This window comes from Podarcis raffonei, chromosome 11 (genome assembly GCF_027172205.1).
Source record: "Podarcis raffonei isolate rPodRaf1 chromosome 11, rPodRaf1.pri, whole genome shotgun sequence".
In the NCBI taxonomy this organism is placed as follows: domain Eukaryota; kingdom Metazoa; phylum Chordata; class Lepidosauria; order Squamata; family Lacertidae; genus Podarcis; species Podarcis raffonei.
This window is the reverse complement of record NC_070612.1, coordinates 49,033,014-49,059,134: the sequence shown is the minus strand read 5'-3', so window position 1 is coordinate 49,059,134 and position 26,121 is coordinate 49,033,014. Positions and strand designations below refer to the sequence as shown.

Sequence of the window (26,121 nt, the reverse complement as noted above, 5' to 3'; positions counted from 1 at the left end):
ATATACCGGTAGCTAGGCCAAAGTCTTATTAAAGTCAGTGACACTTATTTCTGAATCAACATGGTTAGGATAGGACTGATAAACCCAAATATTCAAGTTCTAGCTGTGGATCCATTCCTATTTAAATAGCTGATGAATTTAAAATTCCCCAAGGATTTAAATGACTGAGTGTTGGAAATTGCACTTAGATCTTCAGGCTAGCTAGAATATGTGCAGAGTCTTATGAGATGTGTTCACTATATGCTAATTGCTCATCCAGAGAAGGTCAAGAGTTCCCATTTAATCCACCTAAGGCAAATGATTGCTTGACATTTGCTTCTGTTCTGAAAAGTGCCTGTACAAAAATGGCACACTTTCCTTTAAGAAGTGCTCAGTGTTCATTCTCGTTAGCTGTGTAAAACTCTTTAATCTTAGGGTTGTGGGTTTGTGCCCCACACTGGGCAAAAGATTCCTGCATTGCAGGAGGGTAGACTAGATCAGGGTTCTCCAACTTTGTGTCTCCAGCTGTTTTTGGACTACAACTCCCATCATCCCTAGCTAGCAGGACCAGCGGTCAGGGATGATGGGAATTATAGTCCAAAAACAGCTGGAGACCCAAGACTGGACTAGATGATCCTCATGATCCCTTCCAGCTTTACAATTCTATGGTTCTATGAACTATTTATTTCTTTTGTACAAAACAAGAGAGGCTCAAGACTATATATTGATATAAAGGTAAAGGTACCCCTGCCCGTACGGGCCAGTCTTGACAGACTCTAGGGTTGTGCGCCCATCTCACTCAAGAGGCCAGGGGCCAGCGCTGTCCGCAGACACTTCCGGGTCACATGGCCAGCGTGACAAAGCTGCTCTGGTGAGCCAGCACCAGCGCAGCACACGGAAACGCCGTTTACCTTCCCGCCAGTAAGCGGTCCCTATTTATCTACTTGCACCCGGGGGTGCTTTCGAACTGCTAGGTTGGCAGGCGCTGGGACCAAGCAACGGGAGCGCACCCCGCCACGGGGATTCGAACCGCCAACCTTTCGATCGGCAAGCCCTAGGCGCTGAGGCTTTTACCCACAGCGCCACCCGCGTCCCTATATATTGATATATGTGAGTATAAATTAAGATCTGGTAGTATACAGTGAGGGGGGGGGGAAGTATTTGATCCCCTGTTAAATTTGCCCATTTGGCCTCTGACGAAGAAATGACCAGTCCATAATTTTAATGGTAGGTTTATTGTAGCTGTGAGAGACAGAATAACAACAGGAAAACCCCCAGAAACCCAGAAGACAAAAGTCAGAGATCGTTGTGCATTATAATGAGTGAAATAAGTATTTGATCCCTTTGCAAAAGATGTCTTAGTACTTGGTGGCACAACCCTTGTAGGCAATTACAGACGTTTCTTGTAGGTGGCCACCAGGTTTGCACACATCTCAGGAGGTATTTTGTCCCACTCCTCTTTGCAGATCCTCTCCAAGTCACTGCTGTTTCAGAATCAGGATGATTAGAAAGATGTACGAAGCCATTCATTTTTCCGATCCCAATGTTTTTGTAATTGTCATTTGTCATGAAAACAGGTGACATCCCAGACAGTTGGATAGCTGGATTGATGGGTAAAGGTAAAAGGTGAATGACCTCTGGACAGTTAAGTCCAGTCACAGGCGACTCTGGAGTGTAGCGCTCATCTCGCTTTCAGGCCAAGGGAGCCAGCGTTTGTCCACAGGCAGCTTTCCAGGTCATGTGGCCAGCAGGACTAAACCACTTCTGGTGGTACCCATTTATCTACTTGCACTGGTGTGCTTTCGAACTGTTAGGTGGGCAGGAGCTGGGACAGAGCAACGGGAGCTCACCCCGTCGCGTAGATTCGAACTGCTGACCTTCCAATCAGCAAGCCCAAGAGGCTCAGTGGTTTAGACCACAGCGCCATCCATATCCCTAGGATTGATGAGTAAACATTACTGCCAGTTTATTAAGGGCATGGGAGAATTATCCTAATCCTTGTCTACCTCAAGTGTTTCAGACTGTAGCAGGCTCGTGCAACTTTCAGATGAATCTTCTCATTTAAACTGCGTACTTACAGAAATGCATTTCTGCAGGGCTTTATGGAGAAAGAAAAAAATAACCCCAGAGTATGTGATATTTTAGGGTCGCTGGAGCATGGATAATAATTCTGCTGTTTGCCTCTGTTGTTAATAGCCATCCACTTAACAGATCTCTCCCCACTGACATTTTCTATAGCTTTAATTTGTTTCTGTGCATGGTCACCCCCACAGATGCACCAGTGGCATTTCGCCCCAGACAGGAGTCTTTCACAGCTTGCTAGCACCTACCATATGTCTGCATCAAAAAGCCCATTCAGCACTTTATCAAGATCATTGTGCAGCCTTTGCCTCCATGAATGGATCTGCTGGCTTGACTTTTTCCTCTGTAGAGTAGGTTGACGGTGCACTTTTCTGAAACACAGCCTGGAAACTACATTTAGAACAGAAACATGTCTAGGAGAAATTAGTGCATGCTATATTAGGATGTATGCATATGCCATTTTCAGTAACTGCTGATGCTTAATATCATACATCTTAATTTATACCAGAGGGTAAAATAACATGTAATGTATTCAGTTGTGTTCTGTGTATAGTGAAGTTTTTCCAGTAATATATTTCTGTGGGGGTGGTGTACTTCTATTTATTTATTTATTTTAGTCACATCCAGTCTTGCAATACAGTGGTATCTCGGGTTAAGTAATTCATTCGTTCTGGAGGTTCGTACTTAACCTGAAACTGTTCTTAACCTCAAGCACCACTTTAGCTAATGGGGCCTCCTGTTGTTGCCGCGCCGCCGCAGCACGATTTCTGTTCTCATCCTGAAGCAAAGTTCTTAACCTGAAGCACTATTTCTGGGTTAGTGGACTCTGTAACCTGAAGCGTATGTAACCTGAAGCGTATGTAACCCGAGGTACCACTGTATTGCTAGTCTTGGGCACCTGAACTTATCCAGATGCCATTGTGACACTAATGTGAGGTCCAAATTTAGATGCTACCTTATTCCCACACTTTGGCGTCCTGTCTTATTTTCTTGTTTCAGAAAAAAATTATTTGAAGGGCAGGGAATGCTGTTTCATCATCCCTGTGTTCATGTATACAGTTGTACCTTAGTTGTCAAACTTAATCCATTTCGAGAGTCCTTCTGACTCCCGGAACCATTCATAAACCAAGGTGCGGCTTCCAATTGGCTGCAGGAGCTTCTGGCACTCAATTGGAAGCCATGGAAGCCATGTCAGATGTTCGGCTTCCAAAAAAATGTTCGCAAACCGGAACACATACTTCCGGGTTTGCGGCGTTCGGGAGCCGATTTGTTCGGGAGCCAAGCCGTTCAACAACCAAGGTGCCACTGTAGAAGGATGGCTTGGCCAAATGCAGTTTAAAAGGTAAAGGGACCCCTGACCATTAGGTCCAGTCGTGGCCAACTCTGGGGTTGTGGCGCTCATCTCGCTTTATTGGCCAAGGGAGCCGGCGTACAGCTTCCGGGTCATGTGGCCAGCATAACTAAGCCACTTCTGGAGAACCAGAGCAGTGCACGGAAACGCCGTTTACCTTCCCGTCGGAGCGGTACCTATTTATCTACTTGCACTTTGACGTGCTTTCGAACTGCTAGGTAGGCAGGAGCAGGGACCGAGCAACGGGAGCTCACCCCGTCGTGGGGATTCGAACCGCCGACCTTCTGATTGGCAAGTCCTAGGCTCTGTGGTTTAACCCACAGCGCCACCCGCATCCCAAATACAGTTTAAGGAATCTAATTTGAGTAAAGTAAAATTGGAAACAAGGGATCAAAGAAAACAAACTAAATTCAGTGGGGTTGTGCATAGAGAAGTTCCCAGTAGATTGAGCTCAGGTTCTGCACCTGCAGTTCCCACCACAATCAATGAAAAGTCCAGGTGCTCATTCTCTAACGCTGCAGGTCACCTTTTAAGCAAACAACTTTTCCTCCAACTCTTTGGCAGTTGGCTTTGAAAGAAGCACTTTCAAGTTCCTCTTGGTTGTCTTACAGTTTCTCATTACAAGGATTCATGGAAATTGAACAAGGTGTAGGTTGCAATCAATCATGTCTAGAAGCAGCCCAATTGTAATCGGGGATTGCAACAGCACCTTCATCCAGCTGCTATCCTCAGCGGTATTTTCTAAGGAAATGAGATAAATCCTAACAACAGAACCCTTCAACCTTGCATAAAATGCCCGAGAACTGCGCAAGAGTTTTGTCTGAATGTAATTTAACACGCCGCTTTGTGTGTGTTTTTTTCTAAAATGTCATCTTCCCAACTGCCTTGCCAAAATGTTTGACTAACCTTGAGGTGACAGCAATAAGTGATATGCAAGGAAATTTGAACATTTAGTCCCCACCTTCAAGCAAAATTTGGCATTTGCAAAGACCTTCTGTTCCAGAATTTTCTTTGGAAATGCCATTGAATTAATCCTCCAAAAGTATACCCCATGGTTAATACATGCTAATCATTCCTTCATAACTGCAACCTCTGGTGATAAACATGTACAGTCATACCTTGGTTCAAAAATGCCTTGTGACTTGAATGTTTTGGCTCCTGAACACCACAAACCCAGAAGTAAGTGTTCCGGTTTGCGAACTTTTTTTGGAATCCGAACATTTGATGCAACTTCCGTGGCTTCCGATTGTGTGCAGGAAGCTCCTGCAGCCAATTGGAAGCTGCGCCTTGGTTTTTGAACTTTTTCAGAAGTTGAACGGACTTCCAGAATGGATTCTGTTTGAGAATCAAGGTACGACTGTATGTACAAATGAGCTGTTGCACATCTTGCTGCCCTGAGAGTATTCACACCTCCTGTTGTCACTGCAAAATACATTGTTTCAGTGCAGTCATTGCACACATTCAGTTGTATGATCAGTAGAGCAGGAGTGGAGAACTTTTCAAGCCTGGTGGGACTGGTTTTTCTCTCCCTCACCCTTCATGGGCTATGTTAGACAGGTGGGTCCATCTCCTGATGTCACTATGATGTCAGGAAGCCTTTTTTTGCCCACAGGGATCTTCAGAAGCCACTTTGAAGATCTGAAGTCCAGTTAGAAGCACCTTGAGAGGACCTTCTGAAGACGTGGTTGGATGACAAGAAGCACATCCCGTATCTTTGAAACGCGCTTTCCTGGTGCCATCAATGTCATATATGATGTCAGGTGTTGAGCAGGTGGCTGTGACATGGACAAAATGTCCTCGTGGGTCAACTGAAGGTGCCTGACAAGCCTAGCTAGACCTGTGCGTTGGGGTTTCCCCATTCCTCCTGTACAGTAACAATCGATAGGCAAGCTGGTGTGAAGGCATGTTGAGATAGTTACTCCTGTTTACAGGATCTGACTGGGTAAAGAGTGGTAAAGAGCTGGAACAAGATCGCAGAAGGGAATTTTGGATATCTGCCCGGCACTAATGGCGAAAGGCTAGATCTCCCTTTGTCTTGGATTTGACGCACTGAGAATTGCCTTTCTGTGCAGAAAGCGAAAATGGATGAGCATCGATGAGAACTTTGGATTACAACAGGAAAATTAAGAAGGAGAAAATTAAAATATTTCACGCAGAACCACAAAGGCCTAACCCTCTTGCTAAACAAATTCAGAGACTGTTAAAAATAAATGAAGGATCAACATTGGAAATGTTTTATTGGGACTGTTTGGACAAATTAAGGAATGCAGTACAATACTGGATCATCACTCCCCAAACTTCAGAGCATGGGAAGTCACCAAAAGATATATAATTTGGCATGAATATTTGGCTTTTTTGATTGTATTATAATTTGGAATGTTTTGATGTGGTTTTTACTGGATTGTTAAAATGGAAAAGTTAAAAAATATTATTTTTTTAAAAAAGAGAGGTAAAGAGCGAACACACCAGGTCCAAGAACAACGTTTATGAGGAACTACACATGTGAAATGGGTTTTATATTTATGAGAAGTAACAGAGGCACTGTATGTAAAGAGAGAATAATGGTCAGCTGTGATAATGGACTAACTTCAAGTGAAGGATCAAGTGGATATTAAAGAAGAGATGAAGTGGAAGCGGGAAACCTGATTTTTTAAAAAAGAAATTGTATTAAAGTAATTTGGTCTGATCTGTAATCATTTGGAAAACCAATAAAAAATATTCTAAAAAAGAGAGGGAAAGAGCGTGCCTGAAAATGCAACGGGCCTAGTGGTGAATTCAGACTCAAGGAGTTGAGATCTCAAGAAGTTGCCACCGGTGAGGCTTCCTGTGTCAGCATTTCCTTCAACTGGCCAGCGGTGTATGTAAAAAACCTTTATTCCCAATCGCGTATATGCAGTTTATCTTTGGCATTATGCATCCTATCTTGTAGTAAAAAAAATATATCCACACGTAGCGCACGGCAGGCACGAAAGAGATAATGCTGTGTGTGAAAAATCATCTCTGTGGTTCTGAAGCATGGAGGCTGCATTCAGACCAGGAGAGCTTGGCAGATATTTGTGTCTCTGGCAGGGAATATGGCTACTGGTTGACAGATTGAGCATTTCATGGAAGAGCTTCATTATTTATCTGGGCCGAAGTCTCACTTTGTTTCCACAGTGGCAGTTGTTGTACCTCTCATCCTTCATGAGTAGAGCCATTTTCTTTCCAGACTGTGTCCTGCCAGTTAACTTTTTGCCATTGCATTCGAAAAGGTGCTGTATCAATTTCTCCTGTGTCGTTGCCATCCTACTAATCCATTTTATGCTGATATTAAATCTAAGCAGTTCAAAGAGGTGCCATGGTGGTTGTTCTGGAAATGCAAGCTTTTCAGCTTGCCAGATGGAACGATGACCCCTCCCTCTGTTCACTGTTCGGGGGGGCAGTTTCCTGGTTCCCCCCTAAAGTATGGTTACCAGGTTTTTTTTAATGAATCTGGGAACACTTTTTTATTTTTATTTTGAAGTTGAGTAGCAACAGGGGGTCAGTAGTGGGGATGTTGAGGCAAAAGACCCTGGGCCCAAGCACACATGCATATTGTATAAAGGTGCAAAGCCCTTCTTACGCACCCTGTGAAACATAAATATTCACAGTTTTTAAAAAACTGGGCAACAGCAAGCCACCTGCAACTCCCGAGCCTCTCCTGATCAGTCAAAACAGAGGGGGAAGGAGACAGGAGATCTGTACTGCCGGATGACCCCGGTTCCCCTTTGGCAGTGGCAGCGGCAGTCTGCAGCCCTGAACCAGCCTGGTAGCACAGCTGGCTCTGGCTGGCTTCAGGAGCTGCTTACTGCTTGCTGCATTGTCGACCGCCATTTTTCCTTGCCAGAAGTCCCCATATGATGTGTTACGCACAAGACACATCATATGAGGACTTCCAGAGAGGAAAAATGGCGGGTGTCACGGCAGCGGGCAGCTCCTGAAGGCAGCCAGAGCCAACTGTTCTACCAGGCTGACTACGGGCTGCTGAGGCTGTCGCTGCCATGTTTCCCAGACAGATTTGCAAATCCGGGGACAGTCCCTGGGAACCAGGGACATCTGGGAACCCTACCCTAAAGTCTATTTTATGGCAGTGGGGGAAGCCCCATTGTTCTAATGGAAGTTCTTGTGCAGGCTTCCAGTGATGGGACTAGTCAGTAGAATCCCACCTTCTTCAAAATCTACTTTAGGGTATTCTTCCATCTACTTCTCATCCCCTGCTTTTGGTAAATGCCATCCGACATGTAGTGGGATGGATGCAATACACAGATGTAATAATTCAAATTCATAATGTATTACCAGTAATAATAAAAATCCTGAAAAATTTAAGAAATAGAGACAGGAGAAGTCATAAGTACTGTTGCTCGATAGCAGAGGGCAAAGTGTTATGAAGTGCACGATTGATTTGGGGTCTTTAGATTTCATGCTTATCCCAACCTGTTAGTTACAGCACAAATCTGACTAAGGTAAAGGTGAAGGTACCGCTGACCGTTAGGTCCAGTCGTGGACGACTCTGGGGTCGCACGCTCATCTCGCTCTATAGGGTGAGGGAGCCGGTGTTTGTCCGCAGACAGCTTCCGGGTCATGTGGCCAGCATGACTAAGCCGCTTCTGGCGAACCAGAGCAGCGCACGGAAATGTTGTTTACCTTCCCGCTGGAGTGGTACCTATTTATTTATTTGTACTTTGACGTGCTTTCGAACAGCTAGGTGGGCAGGAGCAGGGACCGAACAACAGGAGCTCACCCCGTCGCGGGCATTTGAACCGCCGACCTTCTGTTTGGCATGTCCTAGGCTCTGTGGTTTAGACCACAGCACCACCCGCATCCCTACAAATCTGACTAGTTCAGTTTAATCTGCATTTAAGGAAGGGGGGTGTTTGACTTGTATGAGTTGCATTCCTTGTTCACTGGTATGTTATGTGTTAGTTGAGGCAGAAAAGGCCAACTAGATGTTAAGAAATGTAAGTGGAATTATAGGAATATGAAATTTCTTTATCTCTACCTGTTTTGTTAGAGCTTCAGGATGGATGTGATGCCTAAAGGAAATGATTATGTATCCTAGATTGTGAAGAATTTTCTGTATGGATTTTTATTTAATTTTTTTAATTTTTTTGGAAAAGTTTTACATCATAGTCTTTGCTGGTGCCAGCTCAATGGGCACAGAAAAACATCTCGCAATCTCAACCCCAAGAGACTTCCCTGAGAAATGTTCAGGTGCTGCACCTTCCTAGCCTGAAACAGAAATATTGAAAAACAAAATAGAATGTTTGTGAAATGGCATTTCTAGCCTTCTGGAAGGCAATGGCCTTGTTAGCATCACCAGAAATCACTGCTGCAATCTCTTACAGGATTAAAATAAGAAGACATGCAATTTAGACAGGTCACAGAACCCATTATTCTCACAAAGGAAATACAACCTTGAGGAAAGACGTCTGAATTGTGTGTGTGTTAAATAGATTACAGACTCATAGGCACATTGCAACAGGTTCAGAGGAAGGAAACAAAGATTGCCAGCAATGTGGAGAATAAGTCCTATGAGAAAAGATTGGAAGAACTGGGTATGTTTAGCCTAGAGAAGAGGAAACTGAGGTGGTGGTAGCAGTGGGAAACATAAGGGCATCTCCAAATAGCTGAATGCCACAAAAAGGGGAGGACGACTTGTTTACTGCTGCCCTAAGAGGGCAAGGTGTTAAGGATTTAAGTACAGGATGGTAGAATGAGCTGAACATCAGGAGAAATTCCTCTTACATTGAAGAGCAATTCAACAGCCAATTTCTGGGAATGTTCTAGGTCTGCTTTCCTGCATCTAGGCCTGGTTTCCTGGTTCTGTTATTACAATTGTGCAGCTATTGTGCTTTAAAGCATTAAAGCCAAAGAATCTAAGACTCCTGGAATCTACATGTGCCATGACTTTATTTTTTCACTGAAGAATGAAGCAAATAAAGCCACAAATAAGTCTCACACACTTTCAATTTTTCAGCTTGTATGAATGTTAGAATTCCTGCTCCATGATTGCAGTCATGGGATTGTTGTCTATCACATGACGGTATATGTTTTGACTCCACAGAGGGGGAAGTGACAGAAACAAGCTGTTTCTGTTACTGTGTTTCGTGAAGTGGGACTATTGTCCTTTGTTCTTTCTCTCTTTGCTGTCTGATGCTAGAGAGAGAGGGAGCCATGTTGCAGTGCTCCGTGTGTGTTTATATGTAAATAAAGTAGATTAGCCGAAATGCTGAGTTGCTGAGGTCTGTTACGCATGATGCGCAAACTCTGTGGATCCCTAAGTGTGCCAGTGTTGGTTGGCATCGGTCGCTGTGATGTTCGGGCTGAAGAAAGCTTTTGAAGCTCCCGAATGATTGACCAGGAGGGAGGGAACATGCCAGTCGGGCATGTGTCTCTGCCAGAGTGTAGGCTGAACTCCTGACAGTCCATACTGAATATTTTACCATTTGAAGCCATTCACGTGCTCCCCTCATGTTTGGTCTGGAGGGTCCCCCAGCTTTCTGGAATGGGTTTAAGGAGAGTTGCACAGGGAATTGCCCCGAATCTGCCCCTATTTTGCTGGTGGAACCTTACTGTCTCCGGAGTGACACTGTGGGCAACAGCCCAGTGATAAAAGGTACAAAGAAAAGGTTGCTTCCAGGTGACCTGTTGGTTGAGCATTCATAGAACCATAGAAGTGTGGAGCTGGAAGAGACCCCAAAGGTCATCTAGTCCAACCCCCTGCAATGCAGGAATCTCAACTAGATCATACAGGGCAGATAGCCACCCAAAAACCTCCAAGGAAGAAGAGCTCACCACTTTCCAAGGGAGTCCATTCCACAGTTGAGCTCTTACCATCAGAAAATATTATTCTGTTTTTATATGTGCTGGAAGTCACCCAGAGAGGCTGCCAGATGGGTTGGTAATAATAATAATAATAATAATAATAATTTATTTGTATCCCGCCCTCCCTGGCCGAGGCTGGGCTCAGAGCGGCTAACATCATAAAAAACAACACAATAAGCATAAAAACAGACATCAATTAATTAAAATACATCTTAAAATTAATTCAGACAAGTTAAAATCCGGGTAGGTGGCAATTATCAGTGTTGAATTGAGAGTGGTTAATAATTGCCAAGACCAACAGTTTCCACTGATTATACAAGGACCTGTGAGCGGGTTGGGGGCCTCCTTCAGGCTTGTTTTATACAAAGGAAAGTGAGTCAAACTGTATCCTGCGCAAAGGCCTAGCAGAACAGCTCCATCTTGCAGGCCCTGCGGAAAGATGTCAAATCCCACTGGGCCCTGGTCTCTTGTGGGAGAGCATTCCACCAGGCCGGGGCCACGGCCAAAAAGGCCCTGACTCTGGTTGAGGCCAGTCTAATTTCTAATAATAATAATAATAAAAGGTCTTCCTGATGTTTAGTCAAAATCATTTTGTTAGTTTTGCCTCAGTTCTCATTCACCCTGATTTGTTTGCAGAAGGTGCGTTGGGAGGTTAGACAATGTCCACTGTTTACTGATCATTGCTATTCCACACTTGTCTATTTCCCCAGAAGTTGTTCTTGTTGTTACAGAAGGGAGTTTATTGCACAAGGACATCAAATCGGCTTGAATTGCATGGGATGTGATTGAATCCCACCCACAAAATAACCACAGCCTAAAAATGACTTGAAATTGTTTTGGATCTACTAAAAGATGCATTTATCTGGGTGGTTTTTATGAATATTTTTTACAATTATTAACACTTGAGAATTTTGCATTCTTCTCATTTTTTTAACAGGAGTTAAATTTTGCTACCATCTAGGTTTCAAAAGTAAGTGAACTGTGAGATAAAAAACAATTAGGTTATAGATATGAGACCTTTGCTACAGTTACCTTTCTGGTTTATTACTCAGTTCATGATTCGTAACATACAATGTAACTTGGGGTGGTGGCGATATTATTAAGCCTGCTTTAGAGGGGGAAATGTAGCCATTAGAGCTATGTTTTTGTATGCTTCTTGGTACAATTGTAGGAACTGAGACATTTGTTTTCTCTGCTCCTGTTTTCCAAATCTTCCTTCCAATTTTGTGTGGACTTGGTGACATTTCGGCTCTTCCCATCTTCTTTTCCTCTGCCCTTTTCCCTCCTCCTCTCAACGGCTGAGATTTATTACTGGCTTCATATTACTTTTAGTATCTCAGTAACACAGGAGAAGTTTCTTAGGTTAGAAAACTCAATTGCAGCCTTACCCTCTCTTAGTTCATTGTGAAAAGTGCTTTGAGATACGGCACTGCAAATTAGGACTTTGGAAAGGACAAGAGTCAACTTAGTCAAATCCTTTGCTCAAAGGCAGGAGGAGACCCTGGCCACAACTCCAAATATCAAAGAGTGGTCACTTCGGAACATGATTTGTTGCTAGAAAAATCTCTAGACTCAGCAGGAAAAAATACAAGTCATGAGCCATATAGATTTTTTTTTTAAAAAAAAAAGGTAAAGGGACCCCTGACCATTAGGTCCAGTCGTAGCCGACTCTGGGGTTGTGGCACTCATCTCACTTTATTGGCCGAGGGAGCCAGCATACAGCTTCCGGGTCATGTGGCCAGCATGACTAAGCCACTTCTGGCGAACCAGAGCAGCGCACAGAAATGCCGTTTACCTTCCCGCCAGAGCGGTACCTATTTATCTACTTGCACTTTGACGTGCTTTCAAACTGCTAGGTTGGCAGGAGCAGGGACCAAGCAACGGGAGCTCACCCCGTCGCAGGGATTCGAACCACCGACCTTCTGATCGGCAAGATATGAGTGTGTAATACTTTTGTACCTCTAGTACAATGATCAGTGAAAAACAGTGTGGTCAAAACTCTTCTCTTAAGTAGTAGTAATAGCTCCACTGGGTGACCTTGAGCTTGTCACTTTCTCTCACCCTAACCGACCTCACAAGGTGGCTGCAATGATAAAATTGAAGGGAGGATATCTGTGTACGTTGCCTTGAAAGGCAAGATGCACGTATAATTAACTGAATAGCAACAATCGTGCGATCTATAAGCAGGGATAGTGACCTCTACAGTTATTTCTCTAGGGGCTGGGATCTAAGTGAATAAGGATACTATAGACGTTTTAAGAGTTTAGGATTTTAAGTGCATTGGCTCTGCTAGTTTGAGAAAAGAGAGACACAGCACTTAAGCAGCACAACTTATTTATTCATTAGCTTTCTTGGCTAACCTTTACCATAACGTCCCAGGGTGGGGTACATATTTTTTTTAATACGATTATAAAACAAACAAAACAGTTACAACCATAAAACAGGAAAAGTGTAAAAACTCTGTTTGTGTGTGTGTAAACAGTTAAAATACAGTGGTACCTCGGGTTACATACGCTTCAGGTTGCAGGCTCCGCTAACCCAGAAATAGTGCTTCAGGTTAAGAACTTTGCTTCAGGATGAGAACAGAAATCGTGCTCCGGCGGCAGCAGGAGGCCCCATTAGCTAAAGTGGTGCTTCAGGTTAAGAACGGACTTCTGGAACGAATTAAGTACTTAACCTGAGGTACCACTGTAGTTCCAATATATGTGCAGGCTAGGATAAATATCTCCACCTAAAAGCCTTGTTGAAAGGCGAAGCTCCAAAAAGACAACATGGATGATACCTGTCTAATGTAACAGAAGGAAGTTCCAAAAAATAGGTCTCACCACACAGAAGGCCAGATTCCCACATTGCATGCATCTCCTGTTAAGATGTTATCCGCAGGAGGCAATTTTGATGGTTGGTTGGATATATAAGGGGGGAAACGATCTTTTAGGTTTCCTGGTCCCAAACTGTAATACATGCACTACTCTTGCATTGTAATCTGAAACTGTTTAGCATTGCATTTTAGCTATTCCCTCTTTAAAGAAATAAGTAAGTAACAGGTTTCATGGTACCTCTAACGGTAGTGGTTTTCTCTCTCCCAGACCCTGCCTAGAGGTTTGCCAAATTATAAAAAGAGTGATCTTTTCAGCCTGTTCCTATGCCCATGTCCATCCATTCACAAATATATAAATACAACACAAGGCTTATAGGCAGGTTATTGATGCTGTTTCAACAAGAGAGCCATTACTAGTCTTCATTAAATTAGTTTTACCTTCAGTTTCCAAAACACACCTGTAAAAGCCAGCATTCCCCGGATAAGCTGTGAAATGTCCAGATTTGGGAAAGGGTGAGAATAAGTGCTTTTCTGTCCTGTATACTTGGTCTGTATGATTTTTTTTTCTAAGAGCCTTTTCAGCAGTTACCTAATATCTTTGAAACGCCCTCCCTCAAGAGGTTTGTTTGGCTCCCTCCCTATCTTCTTTTAGATAAGCATTAAATACTTTTTTCTCTCTTTGAGAGAAAGAGGGCGGGGCGGGTTTTAAACTGATACTGCTTTTAATATGCTTTTAAATTACAGTACATTTGACTTAGTTTCCTGGTCTGAGTAATTTCGTGCTGCTGTTTTAACATTTTATATACTGGTTTTATATTTTCTATCTGTTTCCATTTGATTGTAAGCCACCTTGGAGCAGGGTGTGGGGGGTGTGGACTTTGTTTTGCAACGTGACACAGAAATTCTTAAATAATTTTTACAGCATTGAATGAATTATCAGCTATTTGAAAAAAGTCAATGAAAATAGCAAATAAACCCAACTTGCCCTATTTCAGATGAAGCACCTTCACTTTACCTCTTTTTATAGTGGTTTTTAATAGCATTTTCTTTTTCCTTTTTGTTTGTTTGTTTGTTTGTTTGTTTTGACAAAGTAATAATCATAAATAAATAAGAATAAACATGTGCACCCCGCCACTGAAACCATTCCATCGAAACTATCCAACCTCCCAAAATTTCAACACCTCTTGTGATGGCTTGACACCTTTCCGTTTTAACAGTACAAATTCTACAAACATCCTCCACATCTCAAAATCATTTCTCAAGCATATTCCCCATCTTTCCTTAATGGCACATGTTAATTTTTTGTTAATAGCTATATCCCACACCTCTTTATACCATTCTTCCATTTTATATGCTGCTTGGCCTTTCCACTTCCCAGCTATAATAATTCGTGCAGCTGTCTATAAATTTGTGAGCAAGTCCTCCATAACCTGTGAACCTTACCTCTTTCTTTCTTTCTTTCTTTCTTTCTTTCTTTCTTTCTTTCTTTCTTTCTTTGCAATCATCTGGCTTGTGTTTTGGGTTATTTGAACCATCCGTTTTACAAACCAAGCAGAGAACTAACTAAAAAGACAGTGGAATGTTGTGAGTTGTGTTAGGGGAAGGGAGCCAAGTTATCCAGGTGAAAGCATTGATTTTGCTGAGACTTATTCTGTGCTAATTCTTTCTACAGTGGCTAAGAAATCCCGGCCCCCAGCACGAGAAACGAACTCTGTTTGGGGACATGGTGTGCTTCTTGTTTATTACTCCGTTGGCTACCATCTCTGGCTGGCTGTGTCTTCGGGGAGCAGTGGACCACCTGCACTTTAGTAGTAGGCTAGAAGCTGTTGGCCTCATTGCACTCACTGTCGCACTCTTCACAATTTACCTCTTTTGGACACTAGTAAGTACTCTTTTTGTTGTTGTTTTGTTGTTAACTTTCATTTAGATTGGAGAGCCATGGTTTTTTTCATGTCACCATGTTGTAGCAGTGTTCAGAGATCACCCCTCGCGACTCTTGTCTTATCAAAAGAGGATCCAGCTTTGTAACTTTGATTTTGCCTGCGGAGATGTAAAGTTATTATAAATTTATTTATTTGATTTCTCAACTTAAAAATTTACAGAAATATATCAAACATAAATCATAAAAAGAAGTTTCCAATGAATCTCCTGGACTTCCATCCTGCCCAGTGTAGGTCCTATTATTAATCAGTTCCTCCCACTTATTTTATGATAATCCAAACCTTTTACTTCTTCCATTATGTCCAGAATCAACCTTAAACTATGAGTGCTATTCCAACCCTACTAACGATTTTAACTGTTTAGAGTGGTCTTTATTTGCGGGAAAATAAAACCCCTGCGTCCAGTCACGCTTCCCTTGCGTGGCTCTGCTTGGAAGCTGACCTGGCAGGAGAGCAGAGTAGCAGCGGTCCTGTGTCCGTGTGAGATGAGGGATAAATCAAGTCCAGAGACAGTTCGGTTCTTATCTCTAGAAGCGTTTATTTACAAGCCATAAATTAGTCACACTCCATCGGAACTTGGTGACATTCTCAGCCGTGCTCCAAAAGCACACACGCAGCCTCTGAGCTGAGCTGCTGCTCAGGCAGAAGCGAAAGCAAGTCTGAAAGCAGAGAGACGCTGTGACTCACTACTCTGCGACAAGCTCCTCCTCCTCGCAGATACAGGACACCACGCAGTTTTGACCCTGTCAGTTCCAAACTCCACACCCCCTCTTGTCCTGCATCTGGGGACAGTAGCCATCAATGCTTTCCCCATACACAGACCCTCACAGAACTCCTCGTGCTTCTGGAAGGTTAATGGTTTTGTGAAACCATCAGCGAGGTTCTTGGTTGAGGGACAGTATTTCAGAGCAACTAGCCCCTCATGAACGCTCTGACATACATTCTGGAACCGTATGTCTAAATGTTTGGTCCTCGCCTTGAATTGCCCTGTCTCAGCCAATTTGAGGCATGGTTGATTGTCTTCATGCACCACAACGGGCAGACAATTCTCTCCACAGATTTCCTCGACCAAACACACATAGAACTCCAGTTCTCTGCAAACCTCTGATAGCGCACTGAACTCAGCTTCAGTAGATGAAAGCGCTATGAGACTTTGCTTTCGGGACCTCCACCCAATCACTGAGTCCCCAAACTTCACCACTAGGCCTGACACTGATTTGCGATCCTCAAGGTTAGCCCAATCCGAATCCACCCAGGCGGTCAGCTTGACATCGCCCTCAGCTGACATCTTGAGGCAAAAGTCTTTGGTATCTTGCAGGTAACGTAGCACCCGCTTTACACCATTCCAGGCCTGCACACTAGGACTTGAAGCCTCTCTACTGAGCAGATTGACAGCAAACGCTATGTCTGGTCTGCTCCACTGTGACAGATACAACAGACTACCCAGAGCTGACTGAAAGAGCTCAGTATTTTCGAACACCACGCGTTCTACTTGCTGACACTCCTTCACGTACCCAGTCTCCATGGGTGATCTGGCACCTGCACAATCAGACATCCTGAACTTCTCAAGCAACTGCTCAATCTTACCTTTCTGGCGAAGCAAAAAGCTTCCATCACTTGCTCTTGTGATCTCTACGCCTAGATAGGACTTGACATCTCCAAGTTGCTTCAACTTGAACCGCTTACCAAGCTCCTTAGCAAACTTCTCTACCTGTTCACCTGTCCGTGCCATGAGCAAGATGTCATCAACAAACACCTGAGCCACTTGCTGTTGCAAGCCTGAATCTCTAATGTAAAGACAACTGTCTGCAAGAGATCTCTTAAAACCTAGCTCTTCCAAGGCTTCATGTAGGCACATATTCCAATTCCTGGCAGATTGGCGTAATCCATAGATGGATTTGTGCAATCGCCACACGACGCCTGGCTCACTGACTTCAAACCCTGGAGGAGGAAGCATGTACAACTCCTCCTGGAGATCTGAGTTCAGGTAGGCGACATCTACATCAAAATGGTTCACCTTCCAACCTCTCTGTGCTGCTATCGCCAAAAGCGTTCTCAAAGTCTCCGCCCTTGAGGTCGGCGAATATACCTCTGTGAAGTGGACACCCCTTCTCTGTGTGAATCCTCGGGCCACTAACCTCGCTTTGTACTGTGGTTCTCCTGCTTCTGTGGGTTTAAGACGGTAAACCCATCTGCAGCCTACAGCTCGCTGGTTAGCCGGCAGCTGTGTGAGTGAGAACACTCCAAGAGACTCCATTGAGTTCATCTCCTTCTGCATCGCCTCATGCCATTTGCTGGCTTCTTCCCGAGGCAACTTCTGTACATCCTCAAAGGATTCAGGTTCACATCTAGCCACACCAACCCAGACACTCGTGGCTTCATACCTTTCAGGTGGCTTCCCTTTGGTTGATTTTGCTGACCTCCTCAGCGTGAATTCTGGAACTGCGCCTGATTCACCTGGATCAACCCTACTATCCTCTGTGTCAGAAACATCCCCCTCTGACCTGCTGCGCCGTTTAGGGCGAACAGCTGGTTCTGCTGGCGAGGATGGTTCACTCCTTAGCTCAGACTTGACAGAGACCTGTGGAGGGGTCCTGGGACTCCCTTTTGGAGAGATACGGAGCCTCTCCCTTGGAGATCCCGGCTCTGGACTCTGTGGCTGTGGACTGTGCACCTCAGCAACAGGTTCAGCCTCGCCCTCCTCCTCTTCCTCATCTGAGTCTAACAGAACATCCGGGTTCCCGTGAAGACGCTTCCACCCACTCTGCTCGCAAAACTCAGCACTGCCGCTAATAAGCAGCTTGGACTGGTTGCCAGTAGGGTATGCGAAGCGCCACGCCTTTGAACCCGGCTCATAGCCTACAAAGATCATCTTCCTAGACCTTGGCTCACCTTTTCTGCGCATGGCCTTTGGAATGAGAACCCAAGCCGTAGACCCAAAAGTGCGCAGAAAACCCACTTTAGGCTGCTTCCGGTGAAGCAGAAAGTACGGTGTGTCCCCTACACTGGAATTGAACACCCTGTTCTGCAGGAAACATGCTGTTTTATAACTCTCAGCCCAAAAGCGCTGTGGCAAACCCGAGTCTGCCAACATAGCATTCGCTGACTCCTGTAGCGTGCGAAATTTTCTCTCTGCAACCCCATTCTGTTGCGGAGAGTGGGGGGCCGTCAGTCGATGACTGATACCCTTCTGCCTGAAGAACGATTGCAGCGCAGAACCTGTGAACTCCCCCCCCCGATCAGATTGAAAGGAAATCACCTTGGTAGAGAACCGTAGCTCTACCGCTGTGATCCAATCCCTGATCAATGCAGCTGCCTCTGACTTCTGTTGCAGCGCAAAAACCCAAGAATGTTTAGAAAAATCGTCAACCAGAAGCAAAACCCATTTAGATCCAGCTAACGAAGGTGTCGGCATGGGGCCCGACAAATCTGCATGGACAAGTTCAAAGGGTTTACTGGTTCTCCTTTCTGACCTGGGGTATGAGCATGTTGTGACCTTTGATTGCTTACAGGCTTGACAATCTAGGTATTTGTCACATGCTTTGAACTTACACCCAATGGTGTTGCCTGTGGCCTTCCTCAAATATGACCACCCTACGTGCCCAAATCTCCTGTGCCATAAGTGTATACAATCATGGTGTGGTGGGACATTAGCACACTGCCCTTGGGCATCGTCAATGGACTCTCCACTAGCCCCATTTTCCACCAGCCCCATTTTCCCACCAGCCCCATCTTCAATGGGCATCTCCACCAGAAAGAGCCTGTCTCTTCTCTGGACACTGTAGATCTTCTTCCCATCCCTGTAGAAGGAACACAAATTGTTAGAGAACAGAACATCGAACCCAGCAGCCATAAGAGCTGGCACACTTAAAAGAGAGTGGGCAAGCTCTGGAACCACATAAGCTTGCACCCAATGATCTATAAAAGAACAGTAAAGAAACCCAGATTCAGTCAGTGGTCTTTGAGACCCATCTGCTAAGGTAACATAGCGTCCAATTTTAACTGTCTTGCAGTTCCTCAGGAGCCCTCTAGAGGTCACTAGGCAATGCGAAGCTCCCGAATCGACCACGAGAGATAAAGAGTGTCTCTGGCTGTTTTCCAAAGATGCCGTGGCGTTGCTCGCACTCCCATCGGTTGCCATGGCCACAGCCTCCCCCCGACTGAGGCTTTTGCCTTTTCTCAGAGACACCATCGCAGCTGTGAGGTGATAAGACGCCTTGTCTTTGTTTTTCTCCTGGCCTGCTGCTTTCCCACGTCTTTGCTGGGAACCGGCCTTGGGAACCTGCTTTGTTGACATTCCACGCCAGCCGGTGTCCTTGGCAGCCTGGGCCTCTAGCAGATGCTGCCCAGCGCTGTTGGACGTCGCCTCAAAGCACAAACAACTTTCGAAGCCTTTCGCTTTCTCAGAGCTCTTGGAATGGCCTGCCTGGCCTGCCCCCCCACTCCTTCCTGGGGTGCAGCCTGTGCCCTCTTTCACAGCTCTCAGCTGCTCTCCAGCACACAGTCCATCACACAGACGTGTCGAAGCAGAGAAACAGCTTCCCGGAACAGCCCCCTCTGGTCTGGCTCCCACTTCGGCCTGACATGCCGTCTTCAGTGCCTGCCACGCGACCCAGGGCTTGCTCCCTTGGCCCTCGGCTTCCTCCCGGCCCTTGGCTCCTGCTGAGCTTTCGCACAGACTCCTCAGCACCTGCCAGGCGGCCTGAGCCGATTTAACGCCCTCCAGGTGGGGCAACAGCAAAGCGTCCACACTTGCTTTCAAGAGGCAGAGCTCTCTCTGCTCTCTCTCACTCAGCAGAGCAGTAGCTTGCATGGGTGGGGCCGGCTCCTTCTGGACTGGACTCCAGAGCCCTGTGGCCACAAACCACCCCCTTGCTCTTCTTGACCAGGCCTCCCAGTTGGCCCCATTCAGTCTCTCACCGGGGTAGCTCTCTTGGCTCTGCTGTGCCTGTGCAGCAGCCATTCTTCCTCCCCCCGGGGCTTCAGCGTACTCACAAGTTTGCCAGCAAGCCGGACTCTCGAAGCAGCCGTCCCTCTTGGCTCTTGGCTCCGCTCTCCAGCATCCTCCCACTGCCCTTCCTGGCAGGAGATGACAGCAACTCACCGCTGGCAGCCTTCTCCCTTCTCACACTTGTCAGGAAACACGTACCGCCATAACCTTTGCGGGAAAATAAAACCCCTGCGTCCAGTCACGCTTCCCTTGCGTGGCTCTGCTTGGAAGCTGACCTGGCAGGAGAGCAGAGTAGCAGCGGTCCTGTGTCCGTGTGAGATGAGGGATAAATCAAGTCCAGAGACAGTTCGGTTCTTATCTCTAGAAGCGTTTATTTACAAGCCATAAATTAGTCACACTCCATCGGAACTTGGTGACATTCTCAGCCGTGCTCCAAAAGCACACACGCAGCCTCTGAGCTGAGCTGCTGCTCAGGCAGAAGCGAAAGCAAGTCTGAAAGCAGAGAGACGCTGTGACTCACTACTCTGCGACAAGCTCCTCCTCCTCCCAGATACAGGACACCACGGAGTTTTGACCCTGTCAGTTCCAAACTCCACACTTTAAGATAAGTTATAAATTTTCCCCGTTCCTTGTTAAAATTTTGGTCTTCCTGATTTCTGACCCTTCTGGTCATTTTAGCCATTTCAGCGTAGTCCATTAACGTCATCCACCATTCTTCTCTGGTAGGGACTTTATCTTCTTTCCATCTCTGGGCCAATAACATCCATGCAGCCGTGCTCCCATACATCAATAGTATTTTCTGCTCCTTTGGGATTTTGGCACCTGAGCGATGTAAAGTTAGCCTCTAAACATAGGAACTTTGGGCAAACTCTAATTAGAGAAGGGAGAAGTTTAATGGACTTGGAAAAATAGGCTGAAGAGGCAGGGCGCTTCAGCTTCTGATGCGAACATGCGAAGGAGAGGTGGATGCTTCCCTCCTACAGAACAATACCTTTTCATATCAGCTAAATGCAAACTAAAATCTGGAGTATAGGGATCCCACCCAGCATACATTCCTTTCCTCAGTTAGTGGGTGTTGGAAGAAAACGCTTGCGACAAGTGTGCTTTCTTATTCTAATGCAAATTCTGCAAGACAGCTGAACTTGCCTCAGGACAAGAAGCTCACAAGACCTTTCTCAGTCTCCCTAAATAGGTCTTCTGTTGACCCTGGGCAGGAGCAATCTGGAATGCACTGAACGAACTACAGTGGAAAAGAACTGAACCATTCTCATTCCTTTGATATGGAGTGCCAAAAAGTCAACGTTTTCCAAGGCTCAGTGATGTTCAGAAATAACAAGTCTGAAGCTGTTAGCTTAACACTGTAGGTTAGACAACGATAATGTTGTTACAGTGTTGAAAGGGTGGTTTTGTGGGGGGTTTTACTGCACTAATTTGAGTTCTAGCACTTTTAAAAATACAATCTGGTTTCCTCGTCTAGACATCTGTGACTTGGTGTCACTGACTGAACTTGCTCCTCTAATCTGTGGGAAAGGTTGGCAGCTCGATCACAAGTTCGTTGGAGACAGAATACATGAATACGTCAAGTTGGCCTTATCTGTTTCCAGGGGACTGCCAGTCTGATGCACAGGCATGGAGGAATTGCACTGAATTCTCTTGCCTGGAAGATGTCTTATTGTGGTACATGGATTTGGGGAAAGGAGTAGCTTGTAAAGCAGGGATGAGGATGGAGAAACCTCTGGTCCTCCGGGTGTTAAGAAGAAGAAGAAGAAGAAGAGGAGGAGTTTGGATTTGATACCTCGCTTTATCACTACCTGAAGGAGTCTCAAAGCGGCTAACATTCTCCTTTCCCTTCCTCCCCCACAACAAACACTCTGTGAGGTGAGTGGGGCTGAGAGACTTCAAAGAAGTGTGACTGGCCCAAGGTCACCCAGCAGCTGCATGTGGAGGAGCAGAGACGTGAACCCGGTTCACCAGATTACGAGTCTACCGCTCTTAACCACTACACCACACTGGTTCTCTGAACTCCAGCTCCCCCTCAGCCCTAACCATTAGGCATGTTGGTTGCAGCAGATGAGAGTCTGAGTTCAGCACCCCACAGGCATTTTCACATGGAAGTAGAAGTGCTTTCGAAGTTGCACTTGCAATACTTGCACTTTTGTGTGTGTGTTACTATGAGATAGCAAGTTTAAACTGTGTGTACATCACATCTGAAATACCCTGATGTGAAAGGCAAAAACTGACATCCCTGAAATTGCTTCTCCTTACCTGAAATTTTGCAGTACCTGATCTGCTCCTCCATGCACCCTCCCCTCCTGCTTGTTGTAATAATCGAAGTTGTAGTAATGGAAACAAGTGAGTTCCATCTATGTTCAGGTTTTCAGCAGTGCAATAACTAACCTGTTGACACACTAAATCGAGGGTGGGGTCCTTTTTTGGGTGCATTCCCTCATGCGGGGACTGGATCTCTTTGGTGGGCAGAGCGAGAGGCAGGTGGACCAACAGTCGTGACTCTTACCTGTGCACAAAAGCCTACATTTTGAGCCACGCAAATGTCAGAAGTTTCTGTACAGACGCATATCTCCCCGGCCTCTATTCAGGGAAGCAAGTGGGCATCATCATAGTTCAAGGACACATTCCAGCCAGGCAGAAGCTCTCAAGGAGGCTGTGGCGTGAAGAGTCCCAAAGAATGAACAGAGGGCCCCATTCAGGCCCTGGGCCTGAGATTTCCCATCCCTGCATTAAATAGATATTTTGAGTTTTGTGAATGAAAAATATTACGGCATCTTAAAGTAGCCTTGGGAATTCCATGCAGTAAGAGTGGGTTAGTGGACGGAGACACAGATATCTCCAAAACCAAAGTGCTGCACCAACAAGTACAAAATAACCCCTCTGCACCACCACAAATCCAACTCAATGGTGTAACATTGGAAAATGTCAATCACGTCTCCTACCTGGGCAGTTATCTTTCCACAAGGGCTGACATTGATGCTGAAAATCCAGCATTGCCTGAGCTCTGTGAGTGGGGCTTTCTCCCAATTGAAGTGCAGAGTGTTTGAGGACCGGGACATTCGCAGGGAAACCAAAATGCTTGCTTACAAAGCTATTGTACTACCAACCTTACTTTATGCTTGTGAAACATGGACCACTTATAAACGCCATCTCCAACTCCTCGAAAGATTCCATCAATGGTGTCTCTGAACAATTTTACACATCACTTGGGAAGACAGGCAAACTAATGCCAGTGTACTGGAAGAAGCAAAGATCACCAGAGTTGAAGCAATGATTCTTCAACATCAACTTCGTTGGACTGGTCATGTTGTGCGGATGCCTGATTATCATCTTCCAAAGCAACTACTCTATTCCGAACTTAAAAATGGAAAGCATAATGCTGGTGGTCAACAAAAGAGGTTTAAAGACTGTCTCAAGGCAAATCTAAAAAAAATGTAGTATAAACACCAACAACTGCGAAACACTTGCCTGCAAGCGCTCCAATTGGAGAACAGCCTTTACCAAAGATGTCATGAGCTTTGAAGACACTTGAACTCAGGACGCAAGGGAGAAACATGCTGAGGAAGGCATGCTTTGCAAATCCACACCGTGATCAACACTGTGGAAGGACGTGTGGTTCCAGCATTGGCCTCCACAGTCACTTACGGACTCATTGTTAAAACCGTGTTTATGGAAGACAATCTTACTCGGCTACAAGTGATCGCCAAAGAAGAAGAATCTCCATAACTCCCCCAGAAGCTCACCTGGTTTCTGTGCTAGCCATCAAGGGAGTAAAGTTCTTCCATGACCAGCATGGAAATGGCAAACAGGATGTAGAGTGATGTGTCTCTCATCTGTCATCCTACCCAGCGCAAGTTGAGTAGTCAGTATTTGTTTGTGTAGTCAGAGTGTTTGTTGTGGGGGAGGAAGGGAAAGGAGAATGTTAGCCGCTTTGAGACTCCTTAAAGGGAGTGAAAGGCGGGATATCAAATCCAAACTCTTCTTCTTCTTCTTCTTTTACACTGGCTGTGAAGGATGAGAATGTAGGTGACAAGTCTCTTAGTTGGCTAGCATTTGGGGGGGACAGGCTAGTGATTTTTATGGGCATATCTACAAGTCTAGCAGATTTAGTGTGCCATAAGCTTTCAAAAATGCATGGAGTCTTATCCTCAGTTGTCAGAGAGAGAGAAATTACAGAGAGAGAGAGAGAGCTACAAAGAAAATTGTAAGCAGCAGGACCAAAAGGTCATGCAGTGAGAGATACAGTCTGACATTCTGTGACTGTGCCTCTTGCGTTTCGTGATCTTTTGGACCACCGTTCACATTCCCCCCCCCCCCACCGCCAAATGAGAATGACACTTCATATATCTGCTTAAGTGAGCTTTAGTCTACAAAAGCTTATGTGACAATAAATCTGTTTTGCCTTTAAGGTGCCAGAAGACTCTGGCAGCTTTTACATTGGGCTCTTACTGGAGAATAGCCACAGTGAGTTCCACTCGCCTTTTACAGAGCATCCGTTCAATGTCATTAACACAACTCCACTTCTTCTCTACTCTCCCCCCCATATCTCAGAAAATCCAACCTTTAAAACTTATCACTATCGTTGCTTCTTTGAATGCTGCCTTTCCATAGTAAACCATCTTCAAAGTGGCTCCTGGCATCAAAACATGTTGTGTAATTCACTAACAGAAGATGTAACAAATGTAGTCCTGTAAACAATAAACTAATGAAAGTATCTCACATTGAAAAATTAGACAATCAGCTGATAGAGGTGAAGTTACAGGGAATCAGGCAGAGGGCCTTCTTGGTAGTGGCACCCACCCCTCAGATGTCAAGGAGCTAAGTAACTAGACAACCTGAAGCCAGCCCTGTATAGGGAAGTTTTTGTATATGTTGGAAGCTGCACATAGTGGCTGGAGCAGCCCAGTCAGATGAGGAGGGATTTACTTTTATTATTATTATTATTATGGACGCGGATGGCGCTGTGGTCTAAACCACCGAGCCTCTTGGGCTTGCCGATTGTAAGGTCGGCGGTTTGAATCCCCGCAACGGGGTGAGCTCCTCTTGCTCTGTCCCAGCTCCTGCCAACCTAGCAGTTCGAAAGCAGGCCAATGCAAGTAGATAAATAGGTACCACTGCGGTGGGAAGGTAAACGATATTTCTGTGTGCTCTGGTTTCTGTCACGGTGTCCCGTGGTGCCAGAAGTGGTTCAGTCATTCTGGCCACATGACCCGGAAAGCTGTCTGCAGACAGATGCCGGCTCACTCGGCCTGAAAGCGAGATTAGCGCCGCAACCCCATAGTCACTTTTGACGGAACTTAACCGTCCAGGGGTCCTTTACCTTACATCACCATTATTATTATTATTATTATTATTATTGGGTTGTGCTGTAAGACTCTTACCAGGTGTAATTCTGACCTTATTTTCTTTTGCCTCCATCTGCCTCCCCAATTTCATAGTCTGCAATTTCACACTAACATTTTTCTGTTGCTGCCACCCCACTGTTTGTTATCTGTTCCAGCCTTTGAAAGTCACCGGCTTTCTGATTACAGTGCAAGCAGTCTCCTCCAGTCAGTAAACCAAATGATTTGAAACCTGATTTGCTTCGGTCCCCTCCAAATATGTAACTTTCTAAAGAAATGCCATGTGCGTAGCTCTTTGACTGCCCCCAGTTAGGAAACCACTGGAGTGAACAATATATATATATATATATATATATATATATATATATATATATGGTGCATATTTAGTTTCACTTGCTCTGTACTTTTCCTGCTCTGCTTTTCAAGTCCTTTCCTGTCTGATTTTCAAAAACTGCATCTTTGGCATTTACCTTAAGACCAAGTAAATGAAATAAATGTTCCAAACTAGCCAAAAGAAATTGGTGCCTGTCAGCTGTGCAACCTCTGCATAAGTTAAACCGTTTAATTTTAGACGGGCTGCTATTTCTTTGTGTTGTCTAGCGTTCATAATGCTCAACATAAATCAATGGGTGGCTGGTGCCCTGTTCCCTCTGCCAGTTTGTGACGCTGCAGAAATCTTTATAGCCTTCAGTTTGACCTGGTCCACCCTCCCTTAAGGAAATCTCAACACCTAAACACGACAGCAGCTTGCGACACAACAGCCTTATCTCTGCAACCAGCAAAGGTTTTCAGGGAAGGAAGCTGTG

At 45.2% G+C, this 26,121-nt stretch overlaps 1 protein-coding gene across 4 annotated transcripts in view; it reads left to right on the top strand.

Moving 5' to 3' along the window:
* MARCHF3 (membrane associated ring-CH-type finger 3) overlaps positions 1 to 26,121 on the top strand; it is a 174,774-nt gene that overhangs the window by 135,153 nt on the left and 13,500 nt on the right. For all 4 annotated transcript variants that reach the window (XM_053407996.1, XM_053407995.1, XM_053407994.1 and 1 more), the window contains one exon: positions 14,746 to 14,955. In XM_053407996.1, coding sequence (XP_053263971.1) covers positions 14,746 to 14,955 — 210 coding nt within the window. The remainder of the gene's footprint in view (positions 1 to 14,745; positions 14,956 to 26,121) is intronic.